The 26,164-nt window shown below is 39.0% G+C and overlaps 1 protein-coding gene across 1 annotated transcript in view; it reads left to right on the top strand.

Annotated features, from left to right (window-relative positions):
- The window catches only part of cenpi (centromere protein I), a 121,072-nt gene that overhangs the window by 37,700 nt on the left and 57,208 nt on the right, over positions 1-26,164 (top strand). Inside the window, exons 6-12 of the mRNA XM_043704738.1 lie at positions 1,640-1,686; positions 8,338-8,427; positions 14,749-14,871; positions 15,093-15,242; positions 18,348-18,468; positions 21,612-21,703; positions 23,075-23,186. Of these exons, the coding sequence (XP_043560673.1) occupies positions 1,640-1,686; positions 8,338-8,427; positions 14,749-14,871; positions 15,093-15,242; positions 18,348-18,468; positions 21,612-21,703; positions 23,075-23,186 (735 nt within the window). The remainder of the gene's footprint in view (positions 1-1,639; positions 1,687-8,337; positions 8,428-14,748; positions 14,872-15,092; positions 15,243-18,347; positions 18,469-21,611; positions 21,704-23,074; positions 23,187-26,164) is intronic.

The raw sequence follows: 26,164 nt of genomic DNA, 5'->3' as shown, positions 1-26,164 counted from the left end.
TTTGTAGATGTTTAGTAATTGTGAACTTAGTATATGCTTAAGCCTCATTCATAAATGCACAACTTTTTAAATGCAGACAAAAGTGGAAGTTCATGTCATTGAGGAAAATAAGATCATTAGTAGGCGATTCTACCCCTTGAGACTGTTCCATCATTCTGGACTATGGCTGATCTTTTATCTAAATGTTATTTTTGCTACACTATCCCTGTATTTCTTGATGTTATTAGTAACAGTAGATAGGGCCGGTATGCTCCATATCTCCTCATATGACTGTTCCACCTTTCCAGAAATTATTGTGGTGAGCCTTTATTGAATTCGTAATGGTTTCAAACTGTGAACAGTTCATCCTGTCGAAGAGCAAAAAAAAATCACTGACATCTTTTGGACTTCTGCATTGATCTGTACATGTGTGGGCATTGGAAGTTGCAGTCAGTTTTACATTTCTATTGCAGCCACAGACTTGGACATGTCACATCTGTTCCAATTGAAGTTCTGGTTAGAAAATATAGAAATCGATCTGTGCTGTTGTTTCATATCTCCAACTCTTTTGGCAGCAGTTGTGATGAAGTGTAAATTTCAAAGGACTGTTGGATGGAACAAATCTACCTTTCAGTGTGTTATGGACCAGGCCAGATCCCCTCAAAACATTTCAAGAAAGAAGCCCAGACCCTAACTTTGCGAATTGTTTTAAGCAGGATCACACGGATATTCAGGAGAGATGCAGCTGGTCAAACCCCTTAGTGTTAAACAAAAGAGAATTTATTTACAAGATTTTTGGATAAAACACAAATAAAAAAGAACAGAATACCGAATAACAACCTATCCGAAAATCCAACAGATCATCCCAACTTAATGATGCTGTTCCAAATACTTGCGACCATTCCCATTAATGCACCCTTTGTCAAAAGGGTAAAATCAAATGCAGGGTCTTACAGGAGAGTGTGAGATAGCAGCATGGAATACCCTTTTCTGTGTAACTGTATCATGGATCAGCAGCCGCCAAACTGTCTGAGTGCTCTCAGTGAATAGCCAGACTGTCAAAAACCAAATCAAACCAGAGGAAAGCTGAGCTGGGAGAACTGGCCGCTCCCCTTTCATTGTGCAAGTGTTTTTTTTAAACGAGAGCCTTTTGCCTGAGGTAGAATCTGTTAGCTATAATCGAATCGGCTCTAAAATGCATCGAAAGCCAGACTTTCCGGAATCGCTGCTTTTACGACCTCTGGGGTAAAAAAACCAAGGTCAGCATAACCTTATTAAAGGAGTAGCATCATCACAGGTGAGAGTTGAAAGTAGAAAAAAGATGAATAGACGCACATGTTTTTGAACTGTTTGGTTGTCTATTTATGATAAAATGCCAATTGGGAGATTGTTAAATCATGTTCTACTTGTGCCTTGATATATAATTTTCTTGCCTGAAAGTAAAAAATTTGTAATTTAAACAGCTTTGAGAGAGTGGAAAAATAAATTCTCCAGAATCATCTTGTATGCAACATGTAACTCCAAATTTTGAGATGATGCAATAATCCCTGAGTTCTGTTGTATTCTTTTGGATCATGAAGCTTTAATTTAAGATTGGCATTTGCTTTTTAACTTTCAAAAATACCACTTTTTAATGTTGTGTATTCCTGTTATTTCACAGTTAAACGATTCAGAGTCAAGAAGCTGATTGCTCTGCAGGCCAAAATGGTAAGTTATATAATCTGCTTTTGTATCACCTTTAGGTTGGTCAGTCTTTGGAACTCTTCCTCAAAAGGCTGAAGAAGCAGAGCCTTTGAATACTTTTAACAAAGAGCTGAATTGATTTTCTTTAAGCAAGAAAGTGAGGGTTATTCGGTGTATCTGCCAATGTGGTGTTGAGATTAGAATCAGACAAACTATGATTTTAAAGCAAAACTGTCTTTTCGGTTGAGTGATTCTCCTTCAGAGCTACTGGAAGCTGGGAAAAGGTTGGTATTTAGGCAGAACATGGGGTGGGGGGAGGGTGACGATTAAGTGCTGCTTCACCTGGAAGGTGTTTTTGGGACCTTGGATAGTGACTAAATCTGAAATGTTAATTCTGCTTTCTCTCCACAGACTCGTTGCATTTTTCCAGCAATCTCTGTTTTTGTTTCTGATTTCCAGCATTCACTGTTCTTTCAGGTTTTTGTTTTGTCTTTAAACTATAATCTTCGTTGAAAGGGCAGTCCAAAGGAGCAAAATGGCCCACTCCCGCTTGTTAATATGTTTGTATATAAATATGACCAATTAGCCAGACTACTAAATGGCATGTGGAGAAATGTTTAGGTGATTAGTTTGATAGGTTGCCAAATTAAACTCTTGCATGGAGTACCATTGTAAAGGAGTACATCAGACTATTTTGGCTTGGTTGAACAAACAAGTGTAACAGTAGATTAAGGGGCCAGGAAGTGGAAAATACTAATAAGGACAATGAAGAAGAGAGATGTACTCACTGTTTTTAGTATTTTGTAGTATATAATTCTACATTTGCTAACATCAGTTATTTTACTGAATTACATGCCAACTCTAATTGAGTATTCTGGCTGGCACTTCTCATAATGACCGCAATATTGCAAATACAACAGAGTTTTATGCAGAATGTGAATACTCTGAATACACTATGCAAGCAATAAGATCAGGCAAACAGCAAGTGCAGCTGTGATATGGGGGAAAAACAGCAGGATCAAAGTTTTGACTCACTTAGGAGCGAAGTATCATAAATATATCAGTCAATTTTCAGCACTGTTGTTTATAATTGATCCAGGGGATAAATCTCCCCAGTTGTGTAAAGAGGGAATTGGATTTATTAAGCAGCAAAGCTGAAATCACATGAGTACAAAAGATAAATGAGAAACATTATCTAGAGTTTGTGAGGTCGTCTGTTGCACTAAGAAAACAGACCCTTCCTGTATAGTTGTGTAATGTGATCTATTCTAAAACTTTGACAGGTTCAAAATTGTATCTCCAAAGGCCTTTTATTTCTCTATTGTGTGCAATCCCCTTTGCTCAGTCATGCAGTGGAATTTCTCTTTTTTTGTCCTCTCCATTAAGTTCTTTTAATCTATTTTCTTAACTTTGAAACTTAACATTTCTTTCTTTTTTGTCCAAGACAGGGAATATATCCTCACTGTCATGACAATGTAATTATGATCAGATTTTTAGAGGAAAAAACTGTTGAAAGCTGCCACTTTTTAGTCAAAGTTTTTGTTATATCACAGAAAATTGGATTAAACAGAAAAATGAAATAAATATGCACGCAGAGGAGCAAGTTTAGTGTAAATTATGAATCCTATTACCGATTTGTTCAATTTCATCTTGCATAAATGCCCATTCATTTGTGGAATTGTCTTGCTTGAGCATTATCAATATGTTTTGAAATGAAGGCTAGCACAACCTTGATTTTAATGCACTCAGGAGGAAATTTAGTTAAAAAACTTAGCAGTTCTTAAGTTAGCTGTAAATTGAACTATGTAGTTAGTAACTCAAATTTGATCCTTGTTGCATCTTTATCTCAGATACACAACATGGATATTTCTGAAAATAACATGTTTTCTTGAAACTTTTCACCTTCACTCATCAGAATATTGTGCAAGAATATCAATTCAATCATCCTTTTATGCCACTGTGTTGCTTCAATAGACAATTGAACCATACACAGCACCCACACCAGAAACTCACTTAAAGGAAAGGGTGAAGCAGTGCAATTAAAGTGCCAGTAAATGTGTTAATCTCTCGGACTCGTGCTATCTGAAACCTTTAGCAAAAACTTTCAGTTCATACTCAACTCAGTAGTTTTATGGACACCATTACTGAAACTAACTGTTTTTAAAATTGCAGTTTTGTTTAGTTCATAAATTGAGTTCAAGTTGAACTATAGTAGCAGTATTTGGACTTGTGTCTCTAGATCATTAGCCCAGACTTTTACTTTTGTCACTGGGCTAATAATCCAGTCTGCTACCAATCCCAATGTACATACATGCTCTCATTTCTTTTTCTGTGTACTGCATTCTGTGATTTTGTTCAACTCAATTGTGAAGTTGAAACATATTTGTCAGTAATGTTGGGTAGTGAGCAATGATGGGTTACTGTGAGTGATCCTGGTGATGCAAAGGAAAAATCAAGTGGGTGGGCACTAATCAGAGCACAACAGAAGCATGTTGAGGAACCCAGTACTCACGATTTTGCACTTCTACCTGGATAGTGTCACTCCACATTGTGTCAAAGAAGGGTTGAATCTCGGAATGCAGGTAAATTAGGCTACAATGTAGTAGCCTAAGTGCTGGGCGTACTTAGAAGAAACAGTCCTCTCTGTGTAGCATCTTTGATTATCAAATTTCATTAAACTACAAGTTAATCATAGAGCAGGGCAAAAGAGACAGACCCCAAGTCTACCTCAACTGGAATTGGATTCATACCCTACACTCTTGGCAACAATCTGAGTTACAATGGAAATGTATAACCAACTGAGGTGTCTCTCTCTCTCTCATGCACACATGCGCACAAACACACCATAAGAATAGCTACTGAGTATACAATTAAGCAGCCATTTTTTACTACAAGATCTTCTGAAAGTGGGAACTTCATTTGGAAATAATGTCTCTTCCTATCCCTTATAATTATGTTGAATGGAGTTCGTTAATGTGAACTAACCCTGATTGTAGACTTGATCTTGGTATATTTCATCAGTGGTCCTCAGTTTAGTAAAGCAGAAGTGAACTGCAGAAAAGGAGGAGGAGCTATTGCCATCATAACGATAACACACAAGCTTGTTAAGGTGAGGGGCTCAGGACAACATATCATGTTGTGAGAGACCATGTCGTTGTGACAAAAGCATGTTATTTCTTTAGCCAGTTAATGGGGGATCAAAACAAACCAGAAAATGGTGGAAATACTCAGCAGGATAGACAGCATCTGTTGGAACAGAACCGATTTATTTTTCTGAACTTCTGTCACGCTTGTGTGAACTTTTATTATTTTTAAATAAATGTTATTTAATCTGAGTATTTTGAAGTTTTTTGCCATGTGTTTTTTTCTGCCTGGGTAAATGTAGAATGGGCCTCATGATTCTCATTGAAAAATTAAATGGTTTTCAGATGACATAACCTGTGAATGGCTGCTAAACTATCGTATGTGAAGTCACTGCACAGAGGCTGGTAACCTGTCACCAAGTCGCCCTTTATTTGCTTGTGCACAGCTTTGTTTCCCCTACACTACTGTCGTACAGCATATGGCAGTAGTGCTTATATTCCCCAGCACCCATGTTAAATGTGTGAAGGTGCACGACACAGTGAAAACACCAAGTGTCAAGAACTTTATTGATATTCCACCACCAGTAAAGGCACCATGTGGCCAAGGAACCAGTGACAAGCAAAGCCTGGAGTGAGCAATGCTTATGTTGAAATAAAAGTGAAAGGAAAGATAGGGAGTAAATCAAAGTTGAATTGGATGGCACGGTGGCACAGTGGTTAGCACTGCTGCCTCACAGCGCCAGAGACCCGGGTTCAATTCCCGCCTCAGGTGACTAACTGTGTGGAGTTTGCACGTTCTCCCCGTGTCTGCGTGGGTTTCCTCCGGGTGTTCCGGTTTCCTCCCACAGTCCAAAGGTGTGCAGGTCAGGTGAATTGGCCATGCTAAATTGCCCGTAGTGTTAGGTAAGGGGTAAACGGAGGAGTATGGGTGGGTTGCGCTTCGGCTGGACGGTGTGGACTTGTTGGGCCAAAGGGCCTGTTTCCACACTGTAAGTAATCTAATCTAATCTAAACACTGACTGTGGCCAGCCAGCTCAGACTCAGTCCTCTGAACTGAGGAGAATTGAAACTCCTGTTTTGTTTTGTTTCCCCTACACTACTGTCGTACAGCATATGGCAGTAGTGCTTATATTCCCCAGCACCCATGTTAAATGTGTGAAGGTGCACGACACAGTGAAAACACCAAGTGTCAAGAACTTTATAGATATTCCACCACCAGTAAAGGCACCGTATGGCCAAGGAACCAGCGACAAGCAAAGCCTGGAGCGAGCAATGCTTATGTTGAAATAAAAGTGAAAGGAAAGATAGGGAGTAAATCAAAATTGAATTGGAAGGGGGCATTAAGCACTCCACTCCCTGTGGTGCCCACCTCTCCTTGAAGGTGTTGACAGTATTAATGGACACCATTTGCTCCTTCTCCAGGGTCACATGGGCCTGAACATATCAGGATCTGAGTGTAAATTTTGACTTGAGGAACAGTCTCCTTTTGTCAAATGTAGGATTTGAGAAATAAATTTGTGTATCTTTAATTCACTGATTGTGGATCCACAACATAAACTGTCAATATAGTGACAGTTGAAGCCAGAGGTTGACTTTTGTAACCATTGTTGTAGCCATTATGCTATTGGTATTGAGAATGAGACTCATTTTTGGAATCTCTGAAATGAAATGTTACACTGCATCTAACTGTTTGTCCTGATGAAATTGGATTCCTGCAATTAATACTATTCATTCTGATATATTCCACTCTCATTTCAGTAAGCTAAGATTTGGTGCTGTCATCATTTCTGTCTGAATAGCGTAAGACTTAAAGTCATAAAGGAGCAATAGGCATTTGGCCATATTTCTACTTGACTAAAAGCTGGCAGTCATCACGGAAAAATAACCACCTGCCCAGAAGTGGTTAATAATATCTCTGAGCAGGTTAATTAAATCTAACCTATTTAATGAGGGCTTTTCTGGTACAGTTATAGTAACCCTTTTTCTGGACAAAGAGTGCTAGGTTCAATGACCACCTGCCCCAGGTGTGCGTCATAACATGTCTGAATAGTTTGATTAAAAGTTCCTAATGGGATATTAGCTTTTTGTCTCTCGGGAACTGGAATGTACAAAAGCTTGCCTAGATACCATGAACAGTAGTAAATGCAGAATCGCATATTGTACCTAGGAAAGTTATAATTTTCTTGAATGGGGTGCAGTTCAAATTCTGCAAAGTTATACTAGAATCTGCAAGATTAATTTATGAAGAATGGACGTTCACAGATTTATCAGGTTGAAGGATGATCTAATTGAGACAAAGGAATTAAACAAGATAGATGCTCAGAAACTATTTTTTCTGGAGTACCTAGGGTAAGCTACATCATGTTAAGATTAGTGGTTCACTCTATAGGAGTGTGATAGAAACTGTCTGATTTCTTTTAAAATATTTAACTGTTATTTATTTTTAAGTTTGGTCTTTGGATTTTGGTTCAGTGACACATGGGCTTTCTGTGCATTCGAAGTTAATAATTTGCAAGAATTTCCGTAATCGTGGTGTTTTCCATAATGGTAGCGCTAATGGGCTTTTAACTAGCCTAGGATGTTTTCTGACTGAGCAAGGTAAACTACTCTGAACATCTGTTAGAAACTGTCAGACGTGTTTTTTTTAGAGCTTAGTGGAAAAACCCATAGTTTGAGAGAGAGACTTTTTTTCTCAGTTTTACTTTGTTTTGGGCAATTTTCTGAAGTCCTTGGATGGAGGTGGGTTGCATGTAGCAGTACTCCTGAGAAGATGAGAATATTGTGAAACTGGCCTAGTTCAGAATAAAGAGTGGTAGCTGCAAACCAGGAATGTTGGCATAAAACATGGAAGAGGTTACTTGAAGTTGTGTAAGTTTAACCTCATGTTTATAATAGCTTACAAAGAAGCTATGTGTTTCCAGTCTAGGAGTAAATGTCACAGTTACCTTAAAACTTTTGAGTTTTTGGAAAAGATTTTTTCTTTTGGTGTGAGTGCTGTATTAAGTATGTTTTCATTTTAGAATTTAAAAAGGGTTGTTTTGGGATTAATGAGTTTATTCTTTTACTGTGTATCTAAAAATCTTTGTGTTTGAATAAAGTACTTATTTATATTTTATCACATTTTGTTCTAGTTGATTAATTTATGTTGTATTGTTAAAACAAAATGTGCAACATTGCCTATTTATTAACAGTGAGATATCACTTCGGTAAAATGAAATCAAAACAAAATATGATCTATCAAGCTATGCTTCAGTCCACGAGATGTAAATTCATCAGCTGGGATCATCATAACTGAAACTTCTCCCACACCCGGATAGTGAAAATTTGAAACCAGTTATATTTAAAGGTGATGTGTGCTTAGAATTGAAATTTCCAAAACTGGGATTGTGCTTTTGTTAGGTAAGGATACCAGTGATAAACAACAGAACAGACTTCAGTGACGGACTCTCTTTCCTGTGTTCCTACTTTTAGTTGTTAGAATGAAGAATGGTAATGAAGATCTAAAAACTATAGGTGTACATATTATGCCTTAAATTTGTGAAAAAGCTAATAAGCTGACATTTGTGTACAGATGTTGTCATCTATTTTTCAGGGAATGCAATCAAATCTGATGGCTCTTATTTTGCTGTATAAGATCCATGCACCTGAATATGTATCATTGACATGTCCTCGACGACTCAAGGTGTGTTGGCTTGAAACTTCATAAAGCATTATATAAATATATACCATTTAATTTTATTTACTTGTTTTTTTTTGTTCAATGCAAAGTGTACATCTACTTTAAGGTGAAATTGGAATCTGGGCTTAAAATACCAACTTTGGTTTGTTTTCTTCACTGGAGCCAGTTGACTAAATGGTTGGTTTGTGGTGCAGAGTGATGCTGACAATGTGGGTTCAGTTCCCACACTGGCTGAGGGAACCATGAAGGACACTCCTCCTTAATCATACCATGCCTCAGGTGAGGGGCGAACCCTCGGGTTAAACCACCATTCGTCGCTTCTCTAATGAGAGAGCAGCCCTACTGTCTAGTAGGATTATGACGACTTTACCTTTTACATTTCTGAAAGACAGATTTCTTTTGATTTTGACAGGGTTTCTTTCCTTTGTCAGTAGGAGTTTGAAGTTCTTTAATTGTGACAGCCCAGTGAGAATTTTAGTGGTAGGAATTTTGGAATGAAAAAGTAAATTGTCAGCTAGTCAATATTTTGCTTTTAACAATGGTATGTACCTCATATTTCCTTATTTTTTTTTAATGGTGCCTACAGTTATGAGAGTATTGTCTGCCTGAACTGTAATTTTGAAGAGCCAGTTGTGAATTTCTTTCACATGAAATTTTGGTTGCATCTAAAACTAATATATTTGGAACCTCGAAATTATTAACTGACAAGTTAGATGAAAACACTCTATCATAGAACGTAGAACATAGAAAAGTACAGCGCTGAACAGGCCCTTTGGCTCATGATGTTGTGCCGAGAGTTAATCCTAATGTAAAACAAAATAAGTTAACCTATGCACCCCCTCAACTCAACTGCTATCCATGTGCATGTCCAGCAGTCGCTTAAATGTTCCTGATGACTCTGTTTCCACCACCACCGCTGGCAACGCATTCCATGCATTCCCAACTGTCTATGTAAAGAACCTTCATCTGACATCCCCATAAACCTTTTTCCTAATATCTTAAAACTATGACCCCTCGTACCAATCAATCCTGCCCTGGGGAAAAGTCTCTGGCTATTGACTCTGTCCATTCCTCTTATTATCTTGTATACCTCTATCAGGTCACCTCTCTTTCTCCTTCTCTCCAGAGAGAAAAATCCGAGCTTATTCAACCTCTTTTCACAAGGCAAGCCCTCCAGTCCAGGCAGCATCCTGGTAAGCCTTCTTTGCGCCCTTTCCAAAGTCTCTGTATCTTCCCTATTGTAGGGAGACCAGAACTGAACACAATATTCCAAGTGTGGTCTCACCAGGGACTTGTAGAGCTCTAGCAAAACCTCACTGCTCTTGAACTCGATCCCCCTGTTCATGAAAGCCAAAACACCATATGCTACCAACCCTATCCACTTGGGTGGCAACTTTGAGGGACCTATGTACTTGTACACCAAGATCCCTCTATTCCTCCACATGACGAAGAATCCTGTCTTTAATCCTATATTGAGCATTTGAGTTTGACCTTCCAAAATACATCACTTCGCATTTATCCAGGTTGAACTCCATCTGCCATTTCTCAGCCAGCTCTGCATCCTGTTTGTCGTGCTACAGCCTGCAATAGCCCTCGATGCTATCAACGGCACCTCCAACCTTGTGTATCATCTGCAAATTTACTAACCCACCCCTCAACCTCCACATCCAATTCATTTATGGAAACTACAAAGACCAGAGGCCCAAGAACAGAGCCCTGCGGGACCCCACTCAACACTGACCTCCAGGCAGAATACTTTCCATCTACAACCACTCCCTGCCATCTGTCAGCCAACAATTCTGAATCCAGATCGCCAACTCTCCCTGTATCCCATAACTTGCTGACTTTATGAATGAGCCTACCATGGGAAACCTTATCAAATGCCTTGCTGAAGTCCATATACACTACATCTACTGCTTGACTTTCGTCGATCTGTCTTGTCACCTCCTTGAAGAACTCAATAAGATTTGTGAGGCAAGACCTGCCCCTCACAAAGCCATGCTGATTGCCTTTAATCATGCTATGCTTTTCCAAATAGTCATAAATCCTATCTCTCAGAATTCTTCCCAAAACCTTGCTGACCACAGACATAAAACTGATTGATTGATCTGTAGTTGCCAGGGATTTCCCAATTACTCCTCTTGAAAAGAGGAACAACATTCGCCTCCTTCCAATACTTCGGTATAACTCCTGTGGAGAGTGAAGGAGCAAATATCCTCGCCAGCAGCTTAGCAACCTCCTTCCTTGCTTCCCGGAGCAGCCTAGGATAAATCTGGTCTTGCCCTGGGGACTTATCAATCTTAATGTTTTCCAGAACTTTCTGCACATCAACTTCATCAATCTTGATCTGGTCAAGCCTGTATCCCAGCTCTTCAAAGTTTTCATTCACAACAAGGTCCCTTTCCTTAGTGAAAACCAAAGCAAAAAATCCATTTAGGGCTTCCCCTAACTGCTCAGACTCCACACACACGTTCCATACGCTATCCCTGATCGGCCCTACCTTCTCCCTGATCATTCTTTATTCCTCACGCATGAGTAAAATGCCTTTGGGTTCTCCCTAATCCTTCTTGCCAAGCCTTTGTCGTGACCCTACTGGCTCTCCTTAGTCCATTTCTGAGCTCCTTTCTAGCAAGCCTGTAATCCTCTAAAGCTGTGCTAGATCCTTGCTTGCACCACCTTACGTAAGCTGTCTTCTTCCTGTTGACGAGAAGCTCCTCTGTTCTTGGCATCCAGGGTTCCTTAATCTTACCCCTTCTTACCCATCTCAGAGGAACAAATTCATGCATCACTTGCAACAACTGCTCCTTAAATAGTCTCCACGTGCCTACTGTGCCCTTTCTGTGGAACAATTGCTCCCAGTCTGTACTTCCCAACTCCTGTCAGATAGCTCATTATTTTCTTTTCCCCAATTAAATATCTTCCCTCGGTAACTGCTCCTTGCCCTCTCCAAGGCTATGGTATCATAAATCATGCATAGTACAGGAAATGTTATTACTGGATTTTTCCCAAGATTGACAGGATTGCGAAGAAGGATTTGGTATGCTTGCCTTAACTGGTCAGTGCACTGAATATAGTAGTTGGGAAGTCATATTGCAGCTGTGCAGGTCATTCATTAAGTCACTTTTGGAATGCTTCAATTCTGGTCTCCTTGGTATAGGAAGGATTTGTTAAACTTAAAAGGATTCAGAAAAGATTTGCAAGGATGTTGTCAAGATTGGTGGGTTTAAGCTATGGGGAGAGGCTGAATAGGCTGGGGCTATTTTCCCTGGAGCATCAGAAGCTGAGGGATGACATTGTAGAGGTTTATAAAATCACGACAGGTATGGATAGGGTGAATAGTTAAGGCCTTTTCCCCAGCGTAAGAAAGTCCAACATTAAAGGGCATTGGTATAAGGTGAGAGGGGCAAGATGTAAAAGGGACCTAAGGGGCAACTTTATCACACAGAGGGTGGTGTGTGCATGGAATAAGCTGCTGGAGGAAGTGATGGAGACTGGTATAATTAAAACATTTAAAAGGCACCTAGATGGGTTTATGAATAGGAAGGGTTTGGAAGGAATGGGCCAAATTCTGGCAAATGGGACAGTTTAAATTAAGACATCAGGTTGGCGTGGACGAGTTGCGCTGAAGGGGCTGTTTCCGTGCTGTACATTTTTGACTCTATTAAAACTTTGAAAATACTGAGGTTGCAGAATTTGAATGTTGCATAATGACGACGATAATTTCATACCAATTATTTAAGCTGGCCTGTCCTTTTACATTTACATTTCTATTTATACACATACAACACATACATTTCACAAAACGGAACAACTTAGGGGAAACATATAACACCATCAATACTATCCTGACAGGCATAAAATTCATAAAAGAGGAGAAGAACGACAGCAGACTCCCATTTCTAGATGTGACAGCTCAACGTACAGTTAACAGACAGCTTCAAAACAGTGTCTACAGAAAAATAACACACATGGACCAAATACTTAACTTCAGAAGCAATCATTCCAACACTTACAAACAGAGCTGCATCAAGACCTTACTTCAACATCACACTGCAGCACCCAAGAACTATGAAAAGCAGAAGAAAAATAGCTAAAGAAAAACAGGTATCCAATAAACAGAATCCACTGATTCCTCAGAAATAAACTCAAACAAGCAGACACAATGCAACCAAAATCTATAGCCACACCACTTTGCATCAAAGCCATAGCAGAAATTACTTCCAGACTACTTAGACCCCTTGCCATCATTGTAGCCCATGAACCTATAAACACACTTGAACAGCGACTAATGAACCTAAAGGATCCATTAGATACCACCAGCAAAACTAACATAATTTACAAGATACCATGTAAGAACTGTAAAAAGAGACAACTTGCCACCAGGATACATGAACACCAACTGGCCACCAAAAGACACTAACCACTATCACTAGTTTCTGTACATACAGACAAAGAAGGACACCACTTTGACTGGGACAACACAAACAGGACAGGTGAAACAAAGACACACATGAGAATTTTCAGAGGTATCGCATTCTAACTAGGACTCCATCAATAAACACATCAGTTTAGATCCTATCTGCCTTCCCTTCAAAGAAAAACTGGAAATTACATCGCCTACCTTAAGAAACCAAGACCTATAAATAGAGAGGTGTGACATACCACCAGCGCTTCACCGGAGACTCTCACCGATGTTACCTAGTATGGTGATGGAACTTCTGAAATAAAACCTTCAAGCTCAGCGAGAAAACTTAGACTTATCATCAACCTGAGCTACAAATCCTCTCAAAAATAGCTAACATACATTTCTATTTGAAGCAAGTTAATTGTGACTTATTTACAAGGTTAATAAGAATTTTTTTTATTTGAAGGTGTTTCGAAGTACTAATGTCAGGTGAGGGAGGGATGTGTGAATAAATGTTTATGCTGCCAGATTTATAAAGATGTATATTGCACTGAAATGCAACTGTAAACTGCATTACTTTCATCATGCACAACAAAGTATTAAGAAATTATATTATGGAATATTCCTTGGAATCTGAAAATTATGGAACTTGCTGTGAGTGCTAGCTTTTTGATTGCTTTTTGGGCAGCATGCTTTATAATAGATTGGATTCTCTTAGTCCTAGAACATAGAACAGGAATATAGCACAGGAATAGGCCCTTCAGCCCCTTAAGTTTGTACCAACGAGGATGACATTGTAAACTGATCCCATCTGCGTGCACATAGTCCATTTATATCTTTTTCCTGCCTGTTCACATGTCTAAATGCGTCTCAAACTTTGCTAACGTATCTGCTTCTGCCCCCTCCCGTGGCAGCAAGTTCCAGGCATCTGCTATCCTTTATGTAAAAAAAAACTTTATTTGCACATCTCCCTTATACTTTTCCCCTCTCACTGTAAACTCAGCCACCCTAGTAATTGACACTTTCACCCTGGGAAGATGTCTCTGACCATCCATCCTATCCATGTCTCTTGTTATTTTGTGTATTCAACCACGCCATCCCTCAGCCTCTAATGCTCTAGTGAAAACATTTCAAGTTTGTGCAACCTCTGCTTATAGCTAATATGCACCAATCCAGGCAAAAATCCTGATAAATCTCTTTTGCACCCTCTTCAAAACCTCCACATACTTCCTATAGTGTGTGTACATATATAATATAAGTAGTAGTGACCAGAGCTGCATACAGTATTCACAACATGGCCTAACTAAAATTTTATACAGCTAGAACATGACTTACTAACTTTTACACTTAATGCCCTGACCGATGAAGGCCAGTATGCTTTACTCCTTCTTTAGCACTTATGTTCCCAATTTCAATGAACTATGGACTTGCACCGCAACATCCTTCTGCATATCAATGCTCCTATGGTCCCTGTCAGTTACTATATACGTTTATGTTGCATTTGACCTTCCAAGATGCATCACTTCACCATTGTTAGATTAATTGCCATGTGGTATTTCTCCACCCGACTTTCCAACTGATCTATATTCTGCTGTATTCTTTGAGAACCTTCCTCATTGTAACATACTTTTGAATATGAGCACTGACATTCAGCAAGTGTACTGTTGGATTTAAATCCTAGACTATGAATAAATCTCAACATTGGTGCCAAAGGTATTCTGGTTGAATTCTCACTTGAAATGTTAATCTGTTTTCTCCCTTTTGCATGTAGACAGATATGTACATCTCCAATAGTTAATTATAATGGTTTGTGCTTTCAATTTAGTTTTTTTTAAAGTATGATATGCTTGAACTTGGAATCATGAATTTCATTTTTGAAGATTTCATCAAATAGCTGTGAAATCTCTGCCACCTTACAGAATTTGCAAGTGTCTCGGTCATTCTGGAAGAAAGCCATTGAAAGGGTTCAGAATAATGGTTGTAGGCAGTTGTCTGGAACCCCAGAACTGGTGAATATAACAGAGCCTCCAATGCGGAAAAGGGTAGGTATTTGAGCTTTTACTGAATGTTTTCCAGTATTGCTGAGGTCATTTGATGTTTTTCAATAAAGTAAGCAAATGGGTATTGTGGAAAGCCTTTATCTGTACTTATTAGCCAGAATAAGTTTATTGTGAAATATTCCTATGGAACTGAAAGCTATCACTAAGATAAATCTTAAGAGATGATTGTGAATGAGTTTTAGCTAGATATTTCTTTTTTTCAGAAAAAGAAGATGCATCGTGAATTGATTCCAGTTGTCAGCAGTGCTCCACACTTGACAGAACTGTCTGGTTCTCTGATGCAGAGTACAAGTTTTCCTTTGGAACAATTAGCCACATTCTCCCAACTATTGGATAACTTTGATCGAATAGAGGTGAGGCAGAAAAAAATGATACTTAGTGATACAGTTCAACATATTTGTACACTGAAATTGATTTATTCCCTACAATAGCAAATGTTTAGAGATGTGTGGCACACCATTAGAAGTGGGGGAAAAAGCACCTGCTTAAATTTGTTACCCTTGAATGGGTAGTTATGCATTTAATCTTCTAAAAGGCAAGTGATAGTTCTTTTTGAATTTAAGTTTTACTTGGCAACTTGCTTTTAGAAGGAATAGTTGATTTGTTGATCTATATTCACAAATCCAAATAATGTTACACTCAGCTCATATCCATACATGAGTTCTTTTCAGCAGCCTTTCTGGTTTGTGACCATGAACAGAAATAACTTTTCCCTTCCTTGGTCTAGGAGCACTGATACTTATTGTAAGATTATTTGAATTGCCACTTTCATTGAACTAAGTCAGCACTGACCAGGATTCTGACATGTTTAACAGCTGTTTAGAGGCTGTTTATTGTTACCTCTTTAATTATTTAACCATAGAACCGCAGAAAAGTTACAGCTCAAAAATATGCCATTCAGCCCTGCATAGAATCATAAAGGCCCTTCTGCCCATCGAGTCTGTGCCACCAAAAATACACTACTGCCTACACTAGTCCCATTTGCCTGCTCCAGGCCCATAGCCTTGAATGTTATGACATTAAAGTGCTCATCGTGTACTTTTTAAAGGTTATGAGGTTACCTGCCCAGGCAGTTTATTCCAGATCCCTACCACTCTCTGGGTGAACATGGTTTTCCTCAAATCCCCTCTAAACCTCTTGCCTTTCGCTTGAAAATTATGTCCCCAATGACCCTCCTTCAGAACACAATATTTATCATTTATATTTATTTCAGCACAATTTACATGTGCAAAAGATGCTTTTAATTTGGCAAATTTGCTCAGATTTGGTAAGGCATTGCATGAGGGGATGCGCCAAGGAATTATTGTTGGTCATATTTTAAAATACTTATTAAAAGGCATAAATGCCTGGACTTGTTCCTGCACTCAGTTGAATAGCACTTTAAAATGTTTCTCATTGTTCAACATCTTTGTTTGCCAATATAGGTCCAGTTTTACTATCCCAAGTCCTCAAAGCATTCCTCCCATATATTTACTTAGTGTTTATTGTTACCTCTTTCCCCTATCTTCATTTACAGTACATTATTATAATACTGGTAGTCGTCGGGTTGCAAATGAATTCCGTTGCTGAGTACATTCATGAGTCGATTCACACATAAGTCAGAATGCAATACTGTGCGAGATAAAGTAGCCTTCATAAGTACGAGTGAATGCCCACATGTCAGGTCTTTAAAATTTATAGCAATATGGGATCTAATTCGTAAGTTTGAGCATTCTTCTGTGTGAACAATGTTGCCACTAGATACCTTACATTTTCTTTTATCTGCTTTGATTTATTCCCCATTATTAGCTGCTTTGCTAAAACCTCATGAGTTAGAAAGGAGTTCTGTGCACGTTGTGGAAGCCCTGTTCTCTTAATCACTGTGCCACTATCTCATTTGTCCAGTTAAGTTCAAGAGTAGTTGAACTCCCGCATGATTATTCCATTTTAAAACTATAAAGACATTTTTATTTTTCTCTATTTCGTTGTGGACCAAAATGGAAAATGGACTATTTTAAAACCAATGGTGAAAAGAACTGATGCACTTTTGTAAAAAGACCAATCACTAAAACTCATTGTAAGTAGTGTTTGCACTGCTGCTATATTCAAGCAATGAAGGAAACTGTCACAGAGGGTCAGCACCACGGGATATGTACAAAGTGAGATTCAGCCCAGCAACAGGTTGTTGATTTGATTCATGGAATTGTGAACAATAAGACTATCAGTCCGTTGACAACCATGATTGAATCAAGGAGCTGAACAGCTTATAACTGTGTCCAGTGCTGGCAGATGTCTTTGACTGCTGTAAAAGGCTGGTGGTGTCCAGTAAAATAGCTAAAGCCTGAAGAAAGTTTATTTTCCCTCACAAATTACTGTTAAGATATGGCCTTTAACCCGTAATTACAAGACTTTGCGGTTCATGTACTAATTGCCTCAGCCTCCTGTAAAATAATTAAAAGAACCTGAAGAAGAGAGATTGAAGATAAGGAAATCCTGGCAGACAAAGATATCATATAAGTGAACCCCTTATAGTGGGGTCCTTAAACTCTATATCCACTCTCTTTTGCCCACATCTATATCAACGATGCCTTTTTGTGTGTGGAAGACTGGGTTATAGTTTAAAGTATAATGAGTATGTTCTAGGTCAATGGTTACTTTTGTTTTAAACCTGTAGAGGGAATCTATTTATGTGTAATGAATAATAGTTTTTGTTAAGTACAGAACCCTGGTCAGTGTTTTCTGTTAGCCTGGGTTTATCTGGCAGATAAGTTGGGAATTCTGCGTACTTGATAACATTTTGTTTTTAGCTTTTGTAACAACTGTAGAAGTAGCAAGGCTTAATTTCCAATGCAATTCTCTGGTGAGGTGTGACATACTCAATTCCCTACTTAATCAGCTTGTTTCTTTCCTCTTGTTCCTTCCATTGATTGGTGGTGTTTCAATTGCACCTGTTAGCATGATGGAACATTTATCATACAGATAGCTGTATTCCTTTTTCTAAATTTTCGATAGTCACATCTCAGTCATTATCACTGTCTAGTTAGTTTTGATGCTTTTTTGCCTTCAGCTCCTCTGTTGCATTATGGGCCCATTGTGTCTTTGCTATACAGATATTTTGACTAATTTTTGATAGCATTTTCATTTACTTTATTTTTAATTATGTGGTATGGCATAATGGATGTTAGCTTACCAGATGTTCAGGGTCGAGACTGGTGCTGGAAAAGCACAGCAGGTTGGGGAGCATCCGAGGAGCAGGAAAATCGACGTTTCGGGCATAAGCCCTTCATCAGGAAGGGTTCTCCTGTACCTTGGATGCTGCCTGACCTGCTGTGCTTTTCCAGCATCACACTCTGGACTCTGATCTCCAGCATCTGCAGTCCTCACTTTCTCCTTGATGTTCAGGAGCCATTGTTGGCTTGGATTCTCTACTGCAGTTCCAACTAGTTCCCTCAATGTTTATTTATATTATTTCTCTTCAGTTCCCGGCACAGATGGGCTCTCTGATGCGATCTCCTCTATTGCTTCATTACATTAATTGGGTAAAAGATGACACTGCACTTCTGCGGCTTGATTTCTGGCTGGCTCAAACTCTTCAGGAAGGTGAGGCACTGGTAGTTTCCTAAAATTTCAGTCAAAAAGAAACTTGCAAAACTTTGAGGCAATTAAAGCTTTGGAAGTAATAGCTTGGGGAATACTACAGGATGTAGTTCATGAATACCTAACCCACTGCAAAGGCAGTTTTGTTTGTCAAGATTAACTTAGTCAAAGAATTGATTTGAGCGTAGGCAACTTCGTTTGCTGGAAATTAGTTTGTGACATAAGTGTGGCTACCTGTGATGAGTACAATCTTCTAATATTAAAATTAGCCTGGCTTGAATGATTCGGAATATTGGGTGGGGGAATGGCACGGAAAAGATGAATGGTAACAGTGGCAGGGATGAGTACACAGTGTCATGGGAGTGACCATAAATCCATATATGTAGAATGAAAGGATGGAATGGATTGGTATATGAAGAAATGGTATGATGAACATAATATATAAATGAATAGGAAAGGTTTGGAGGGGTATGCGCCAAATGCAGGCAAGTAGGACTTGTTCAGTTTGGGAATATTGTCAATACAGAATAGTTGGACTGAAGGCTCTCTTTTCATGCTGTATGGCTCCATGACTCTGAGGATGATAAGTAGGATGGGTTAGAGATAGCATGCCTACACTAGTTGTAATAAAGATACTAACTTTGCTATGAATTAGAATCCCTTCAGTGTGGAAACAGGCCATTTGGCCCAACAAGTCCACACCGACCTCTGAGTATCCCACCCATACTCATCCCCTACACCAATTACTCTACATTTCCGTTAACTAATGCATCTAATCTACACATCTCCGAATACTATGTGCAATTTAGCATGGCCAATTCACCTAACCTGCACATCTTTGGATTGTGGGAGGATTCCGGAGCACTCAAAGGAAATCCACACAGACAAGGGGGCATAGCTTTAAATTAAGGGGGGGTAGGTATAGGACAGATGTTAGGGGTAGGTTCTTTACTCAGCGAGTCGTGAGTTCATGGAATGCCCTGCCAGTAGCAGTGGTGGACTCTCCCTCATTATGGAGAAAGTGAGGTCTGCAGATGCTGGAGATCAGAGCCGGAGATGTGTTGCTGGAAAAGCGCAGCAGGTCAGGCAGCATCCAGGGAACAGGAGAATCGATGTTTCGGGCATAAGCCCTTCTTCAGGAAGAAGGGCTTATGCCCGAAACATCGATTCTCCTGTTCCCTGGATGCTGCCTGACCTGCTGCGCTTTTCCAGCAACACATCTCCGGCTCTCCCTCATTATGGGCATTTAAGCAGGCATTGGATAGGCATATGGAGGATAGTGGGCTAGTGTAGGTTAGGTGGGCTTGGATCGGCGCAACATCGAGGGCCGAAGGGCCTGTACTGCGCTGTATTCTTCTATGTTCTATGTTCTATGTTCTAGACATGGGGAGAATGTGCAAACTCCACACAGTCGCCCGAGGCTGGAATCGAGCCTGGGTTTCTGGCGCTGTGAGGCAGCAATGCTAACCACAGACTTCTGCTAGTTGGAATATAAAACACACACTGTGACTTAGTTTTGTTGTATGAATGACTAAATTGACGAGATATGGAGGTTTATGAAATCTCCTTGACTAGCTTCATTTGTCTTCAGTACTGTCAACTCCATGCTGAATTCAATTAAGAACAGATGAAATAGGAGCATCATAGACCAGTTAACATCCCTTGACCCTACTGCACTGTTCACTAAGATCTGATTGTGGCCTTAACTCCACTTGGCTGCTTGCTGTCAATTAATTCATGTCAATTAGAAATCTATCTAATCTGTCTTGAATATATTTCATAACTCAGCCTTCAGTTACTGAACATTGGCATGATGACACTGAATCCTAAAGTTGGTGAATTGCCTACAGAGGAATGGAGTAATTTTACTTCTGTTTGTTCATGATGAACATTATCTAACTAATGAGGAAACTGAAGATTTTGAGATTCTTTATTTAGCCAAGGAATCCTGTGAATTCCAAATGAACATCAACAGTAGTTCAAAGAAAAAAAGATAACTATCAACTTCCTGGAAAATCAAGAGAGATTATAAAAATGATCTTATTAGCATTGTCTCTATTAAGACCTTAAGTCTATCAAGTTTGCTTCATCATTCAATGAGCATGACTGATGTGATCATCCTCAACTTCGCTTTCTTGTCTTTTCCCCATCACCATTAATTCCATTTTTGATTACAAATCTGCCTATCTTAGCCTTAAATATACTTAATGACCCAGCCTTCACAGGTTCCGTCTCATTCTTCTAAACTCCAAAGAATATAGACCCAACCTAATCAACCTCTCTACGTAAGACTGTTTCTAGGTGTCCAGAATTCTTCAGTCTTCCACTTGGGAGTAAGATTAGTACTCTGTTGTTTTAGAAAGACCTTGTTTTATGTACTCCATTCCTTTGAAATAAAGGCCAACATACCATTTGTGATTTACTTTCCTCATGATTAGGTCCTAGCTTTTGGTGATTGTTGCACAAGGGTCCCCATAACTTTCCAACTTTGAATTTTTTCCAATTAAATAATAATCAGCTCTTCTGTTCTTTCTGACAAAGTGCATAATCTCACATTTCTTCACATTATATTCTGAGACCAAACAATTTTAATTTTGAGCAGAGGGTGATTTCCTTTTCCATCAAACTTTTAAAAATATACAAAGAAAGCTTTTCAACAAATTGTTCACTAAGTACTAGAATTCTCAGTTTAATGCTATAGCAAGCTATATTTTTAGTGAAGTCATTAAACAGATTTGAAACGTAGTTTACTTTTGCCATTTGAAACAAAATAGTTTATTGCTTGCTAGCTTGCATTTACATGAGTGCCCATATCAAGTTTTCCAGATATTACATAAATATGAAGTAAAATTCTTCTTGTCATGTCCCATCAAGTATTTTAAGTAAGTTGTTGGACAGTTAATTTCAGGGGAAAGTTCATTCTTCATTCCTCTGGTGATCTGTTTCTTTTTCCTGTCCCTGAAGCAGATTTAAAGTTGCAGATTTAAAACATGCAATTTTTAGATGCGTTGTGCATGAATTTCCGAATGAATAGTTGGTGGTATTATTATTATTATTATTATTATTATTGTTGCTGAAGGTGTTTGTCCCCTCAATCATGGTTAAGGTTGCTATTTGTCAAAGCATATTTGTTTCCCCTTCAATAGAGTTCGCAGACTGTAGTGGTGACTCGTTGCAGAAGGAAAAAGAATTCATAGAATTTCTAAATATCATCATTAGAACTCAAGAATTTCTACAGGTAAGAGCACCGGAAACACTTGTTATGAATTTCTAAATATCATCATTAGAACTCAAGAATTTCTACAGGTAAGAGCACCGGAAGCACTGGTGTACTATAGCTTTGAGAAAGAATGCTTTTCTGAACTGAGAGATTACAAGCACTAAATGGCAGTCCCAGAGTGTACTGGAAATTTGAAAATATATAACATTTGGCTGTGAAATAGATACCTGAGTTTTGGTTGCAGTTTTGACAACAATTTGAATTTAACCAATCATTTTAAATTATGCTCCAGAATACTAAAACCCAGAAATTATGTTGCAATTATATAAAATCCTGGTTAGCCCTCACTTAGAGTACTTGAGAGCAGATCTGGGCACAACCCCTTAGGAATGATGTTTTTGGCCCCGGAGGGAGTTCAATGTAGGGTTACAAGGACGATAGCTCTACTTTGGGGGTTCAACTAAAAGCAAAGATTAAACAAATTAGGCTTTTATTCTCTGGAGTTTAGAAGATTAATAAGTGATGTAAAGTTAATGGAGGTCCCCAGAATATTTATTATAGGGGAAGACAGGATAGATAAAAGTAAACAACTTCCACTGGTTGAAGATTCTCAAACCAGGGGGCGTAAACTAAAAAATAGGGCCAGGCCATTCAGGAGAGATATTAGAAATCACTTGGATGTGCAAAGTGTTGCAGAGATTTGGAACTCTTCATCAAGTGGTGGTCAATGCTAATTTAATTGTTCAATTTAAATCTGACATAACATTTTTTATTAAACAAGTGTATCAAGGGGTATGGGTCCAAGGTAGGCATGTGGAGTTAGACCACAGACCACCCATGATCAGCCATGAAATAGCAGAGAAGGCTTGAGGGGCTATTCCTGTACCTATGTTCCTGTATACTTGTACATAATGTATTCACTTCACAACTAGACCTTTTGATTATGTCATAGCAGTGGCTAATCTCACCTTCTGCAGGTGCATATTGAAAGATTTGGCATGCTGTTTGAACGAAATGTACAGAGAAAACAGCCACTCTGGACTGGAAACAGCTGAGGTTTCTTGGCACTTGTATGTAAGAGGGAAAAATTAAATTGTGAGTTTCTACTACGTTGAGATTTTGTGAGTTGGATGGATGCTGACAATAGGAAGTGCAATTTAAGACTTCTGTACATTGATGCTACATTTCTACACCAATCATTTTGTAATATTTTAACTTAGTCCAAGAAATGTTTTGATCTTTCTTTCCCATCCCCTAATACCATCTTATTTAGTTAATATCCAAATATTTTCAGCATTTGTTCTGGATTAGGGTCAGAGGAAAAGTTTGTGGTGGAGGTGGTGTTAATGCAAATTTGACACTTCGAATTGTGTTGCAATTGTTTTCCAGGAAGGATTTTCATGCTGTGAGGACTTTGCATTCAAGAGCTTATCTCTTTATGATAGTTCGTGGTGTAGCTCTCAGATCCTTGCCTTGCTCACGAGGATTTCACCAAGCACTGGTAGGTAGCTGTCATACATTGTTTTGGAGATGAACTTGTTCTTGATTTATTTGTGCCACTTATTTTTCTAATATGCAGTAGTTCACAGTTGCCAAATTTTATTTACAGCTAGTTTTCTTCAATATAATTTTGAAGTTTGTGAGCTGTTTTATCTGATTTAACTGTATTCCTGATCTAATTATTCCAATTTATATTGAAGATTTAGATTCAGAGACACCAATGTAAATCAGAAATCATAAAGTCCCCAACAGAAAACCTCAACTTCTACATGCAGTACCTCCTATTCTTTATCTATTTTCCACATTTGGCATTACTGAGTTTTATTTTTCAGAAATCTAAATCTTCTAGAATTTTTTTCTGCAGAGCACTTGGAACATCACTTTCTCAAAATGAAGGAGATTGATTAGGTAGCTCTTCTCCATCCAAATTCACATTTTTGATTATTGTAAATGTAATTCTCAAATGTAGTCAAGATTACTATTATTTCACCCAGTAAGTAAGTTGCCACAGCTGTTTTGTCACTTGTTTTGAACGTGTGAATTGAAGTAACGTGTTTCAATTCACAAAACCTCTCTCTCTTACTTGAGATAAATATATTTTATACCGGATAAATACTTACATGAGCCCTCCAGGTTGACTTTGACCTCTTTTATTGTTAGCCATTAACTAGAGAAATATAAGAATTAGCAGATGTAGACCATTTGTCCCTTTTGAGCTGCACTGCCATTTGGAAGGGGAGTCTGGCAGGCAGGACGGAAGAGCAGCAATGGCAGGAGCTTCTGGGGATAATTCAGGAGGCATAGAAGAAATCCATTCCAAGGAAGAAGAAATGTTCTAAAGGGAGAATGAGGAAACAGTGGCTGACAATGGAAGTTGGAAAAAACACAAAGCAAAAGGAAATAATACATATAATATGGTGAAGATAAGTGGGAAGCAAGAGGATTGGAATGCCTTTAAAAACTAGTGGAGGACAACAAAAAACAGCAATAAAGAGGGAGAAGATGAAATATGAGAATAATCTATAGTAATATAAAAGAAGAGTGCAAGAGTAATTTTTAGAAAAGAGAAAAGTCAAGGTGGACATTCGACTGCTGGAAAATAAGGCTGGAGAAGTAGTAATGGGAACAAAGAAATGGTGGAGAAACTGACACTGTGGATGACATCAGTAGCATACCAGAACTTCAAGAAAGTCGGGGTAGAGGTGTTTTAGAGGCCAAAGCTATGGAGAAGGTGTTGGGTAAGCTGCAAGGTTTGAAGAAGGATAAATAATCTGGACCAGCTGAACTATGCCCCAGGGTTCTGAAAGAGATAGCTGAGGAGATTATGGAGGCATTAGTGGTGATCCTGGAATGACTAGAGCCAAGGAACGTCCCAGAGGCTAATGTAAGTATCCTGTTTAAGAAAGGAGAGAGTTTTAGGCTGGTTACTTGGCCTCATTTGTTGGAAAGATTTTAGAATCTGTTATTCAGGATGAGATTGTGGAGTACTTGGAAATGCATGGTGAAATAGGACTGAGTGAGTGTGGCTTCGTCGAAGGAAAGTCATGTCTGACAAATCTTTTAGGATTCTATGAGGAGGTAACAAGGAAGTTACACAAAGGAGTGTCAGTGGATGTGATCTGCTTGGATTATCAGAAGGCTTTTGACAAGGTGCCATACTGAAGGCTGTTAATAAGGTAACAGCCCATGGTATTGGGTCAACGTACTGGCATGGATAGAGAATGGGCTGATTAGCAAAAGAGAGAGTAGGGATAAATGCATTTTTTTTAGGATGGCAGCTCGTGATAAATGGAGTTCCGCATGCGTCAGTGTTATCAAAGCTATTCACGTTTATGTTAATGCTCTGGCTGAAGGAACTCAGGCATTGATGCTAAGTTTACAGATGACACTAAGATCGTTGGAGAGACCGGTAGTGTTGAGGAAGTGGGGAGGCTGCAGCAGAACTTTGGAGGCTTGAGATTGGGCAAAGAATTGGCCGACGGAATACAACATGGGAAAGTGTGAGGTTATGCACTTTGCTAGGAAGAAAATAGAGACTTTGGAAATCTGAAGTACAAAAAGACATAGGAGTCCTAATTCAAGATTCTCTTAAGGTTCACTTGCAGATGCAGTTGACAGTTAGGAAGACAATTACATTGTTAACAATCATTTCAAGAGTCGAGAGTACAAGGTCGGAGATGTACTGCTCAGGCTGTATAAGGTTCTGGTCAGACCACATTTAGAATAATGTGAGCAGTTTTGGGTACTGTATCTAAGGAAAAATGCTCTGGCCTTGGAGGGGTCCAGAGGATTTTACAAGATCGATCCTGGAGGGAAATCATGAGAGCAGAAAGGGGACATGAGATAGCGTTGGCAAATAGAATTAAGGAGAATCCAAAGGGTTTTTACAAATATATTAAGGACAAAAGGATAACTAGGGAGAGAATAAGGCCCCTCAAAGATCAGATGTGTAGATCCAGAGAAAATGGGGGAGATACTAAATAAATAAATATTTTGCATCCATATTTACTGTGGTAAAAGATATGGAAGATATAGACTGTAGGAAAACAGAGGGTGACATCTTGCAAAATGTCCAGATTACAGAGGAGGAAGTGCTGAATGTCTTGAAACGGTTAAAGCTGGATAAATCCCCAGGACCTGATCAGGTGTACCCGAGAACTTGGTGGGAAGCTAGAGAACTGATTGCTGGGCCTCTTGCTGAGATATTTGTATCATCGATAGTCACAGGTGAGGTGCCGGAAGACTGGAGGTTGGCAAACGTGGTGCCAATGTTTAAGAAGGGCGGTAAAGACAAGCCAGAGAACTACAGACCGGTGAGCCTGACCTCAGTGGTGGGCAAGTTGTTGGAGGGAATCCTGGGGGACAGGATGTATATGTATTTGGAAAGGCAAGGACTGATTTGGGATAGTCAACATGGCTTTGTGCGTGGAAAATCATGTCTCACAAACTTGATTGAGTTTTTTGAAGAAGTAACAAAGA

This window comes from Chiloscyllium plagiosum, chromosome 15 (assembly GCF_004010195.1).
Source record: "Chiloscyllium plagiosum isolate BGI_BamShark_2017 chromosome 15, ASM401019v2, whole genome shotgun sequence".
Lineage (NCBI taxonomy): Eukaryota > Metazoa > Chordata > Chondrichthyes > Orectolobiformes > Hemiscylliidae > Chiloscyllium > Chiloscyllium plagiosum.
The sequence above is the reverse complement of the archived record's forward strand: the minus strand, read 5'-3'. Positions and strand labels throughout refer to the sequence as shown.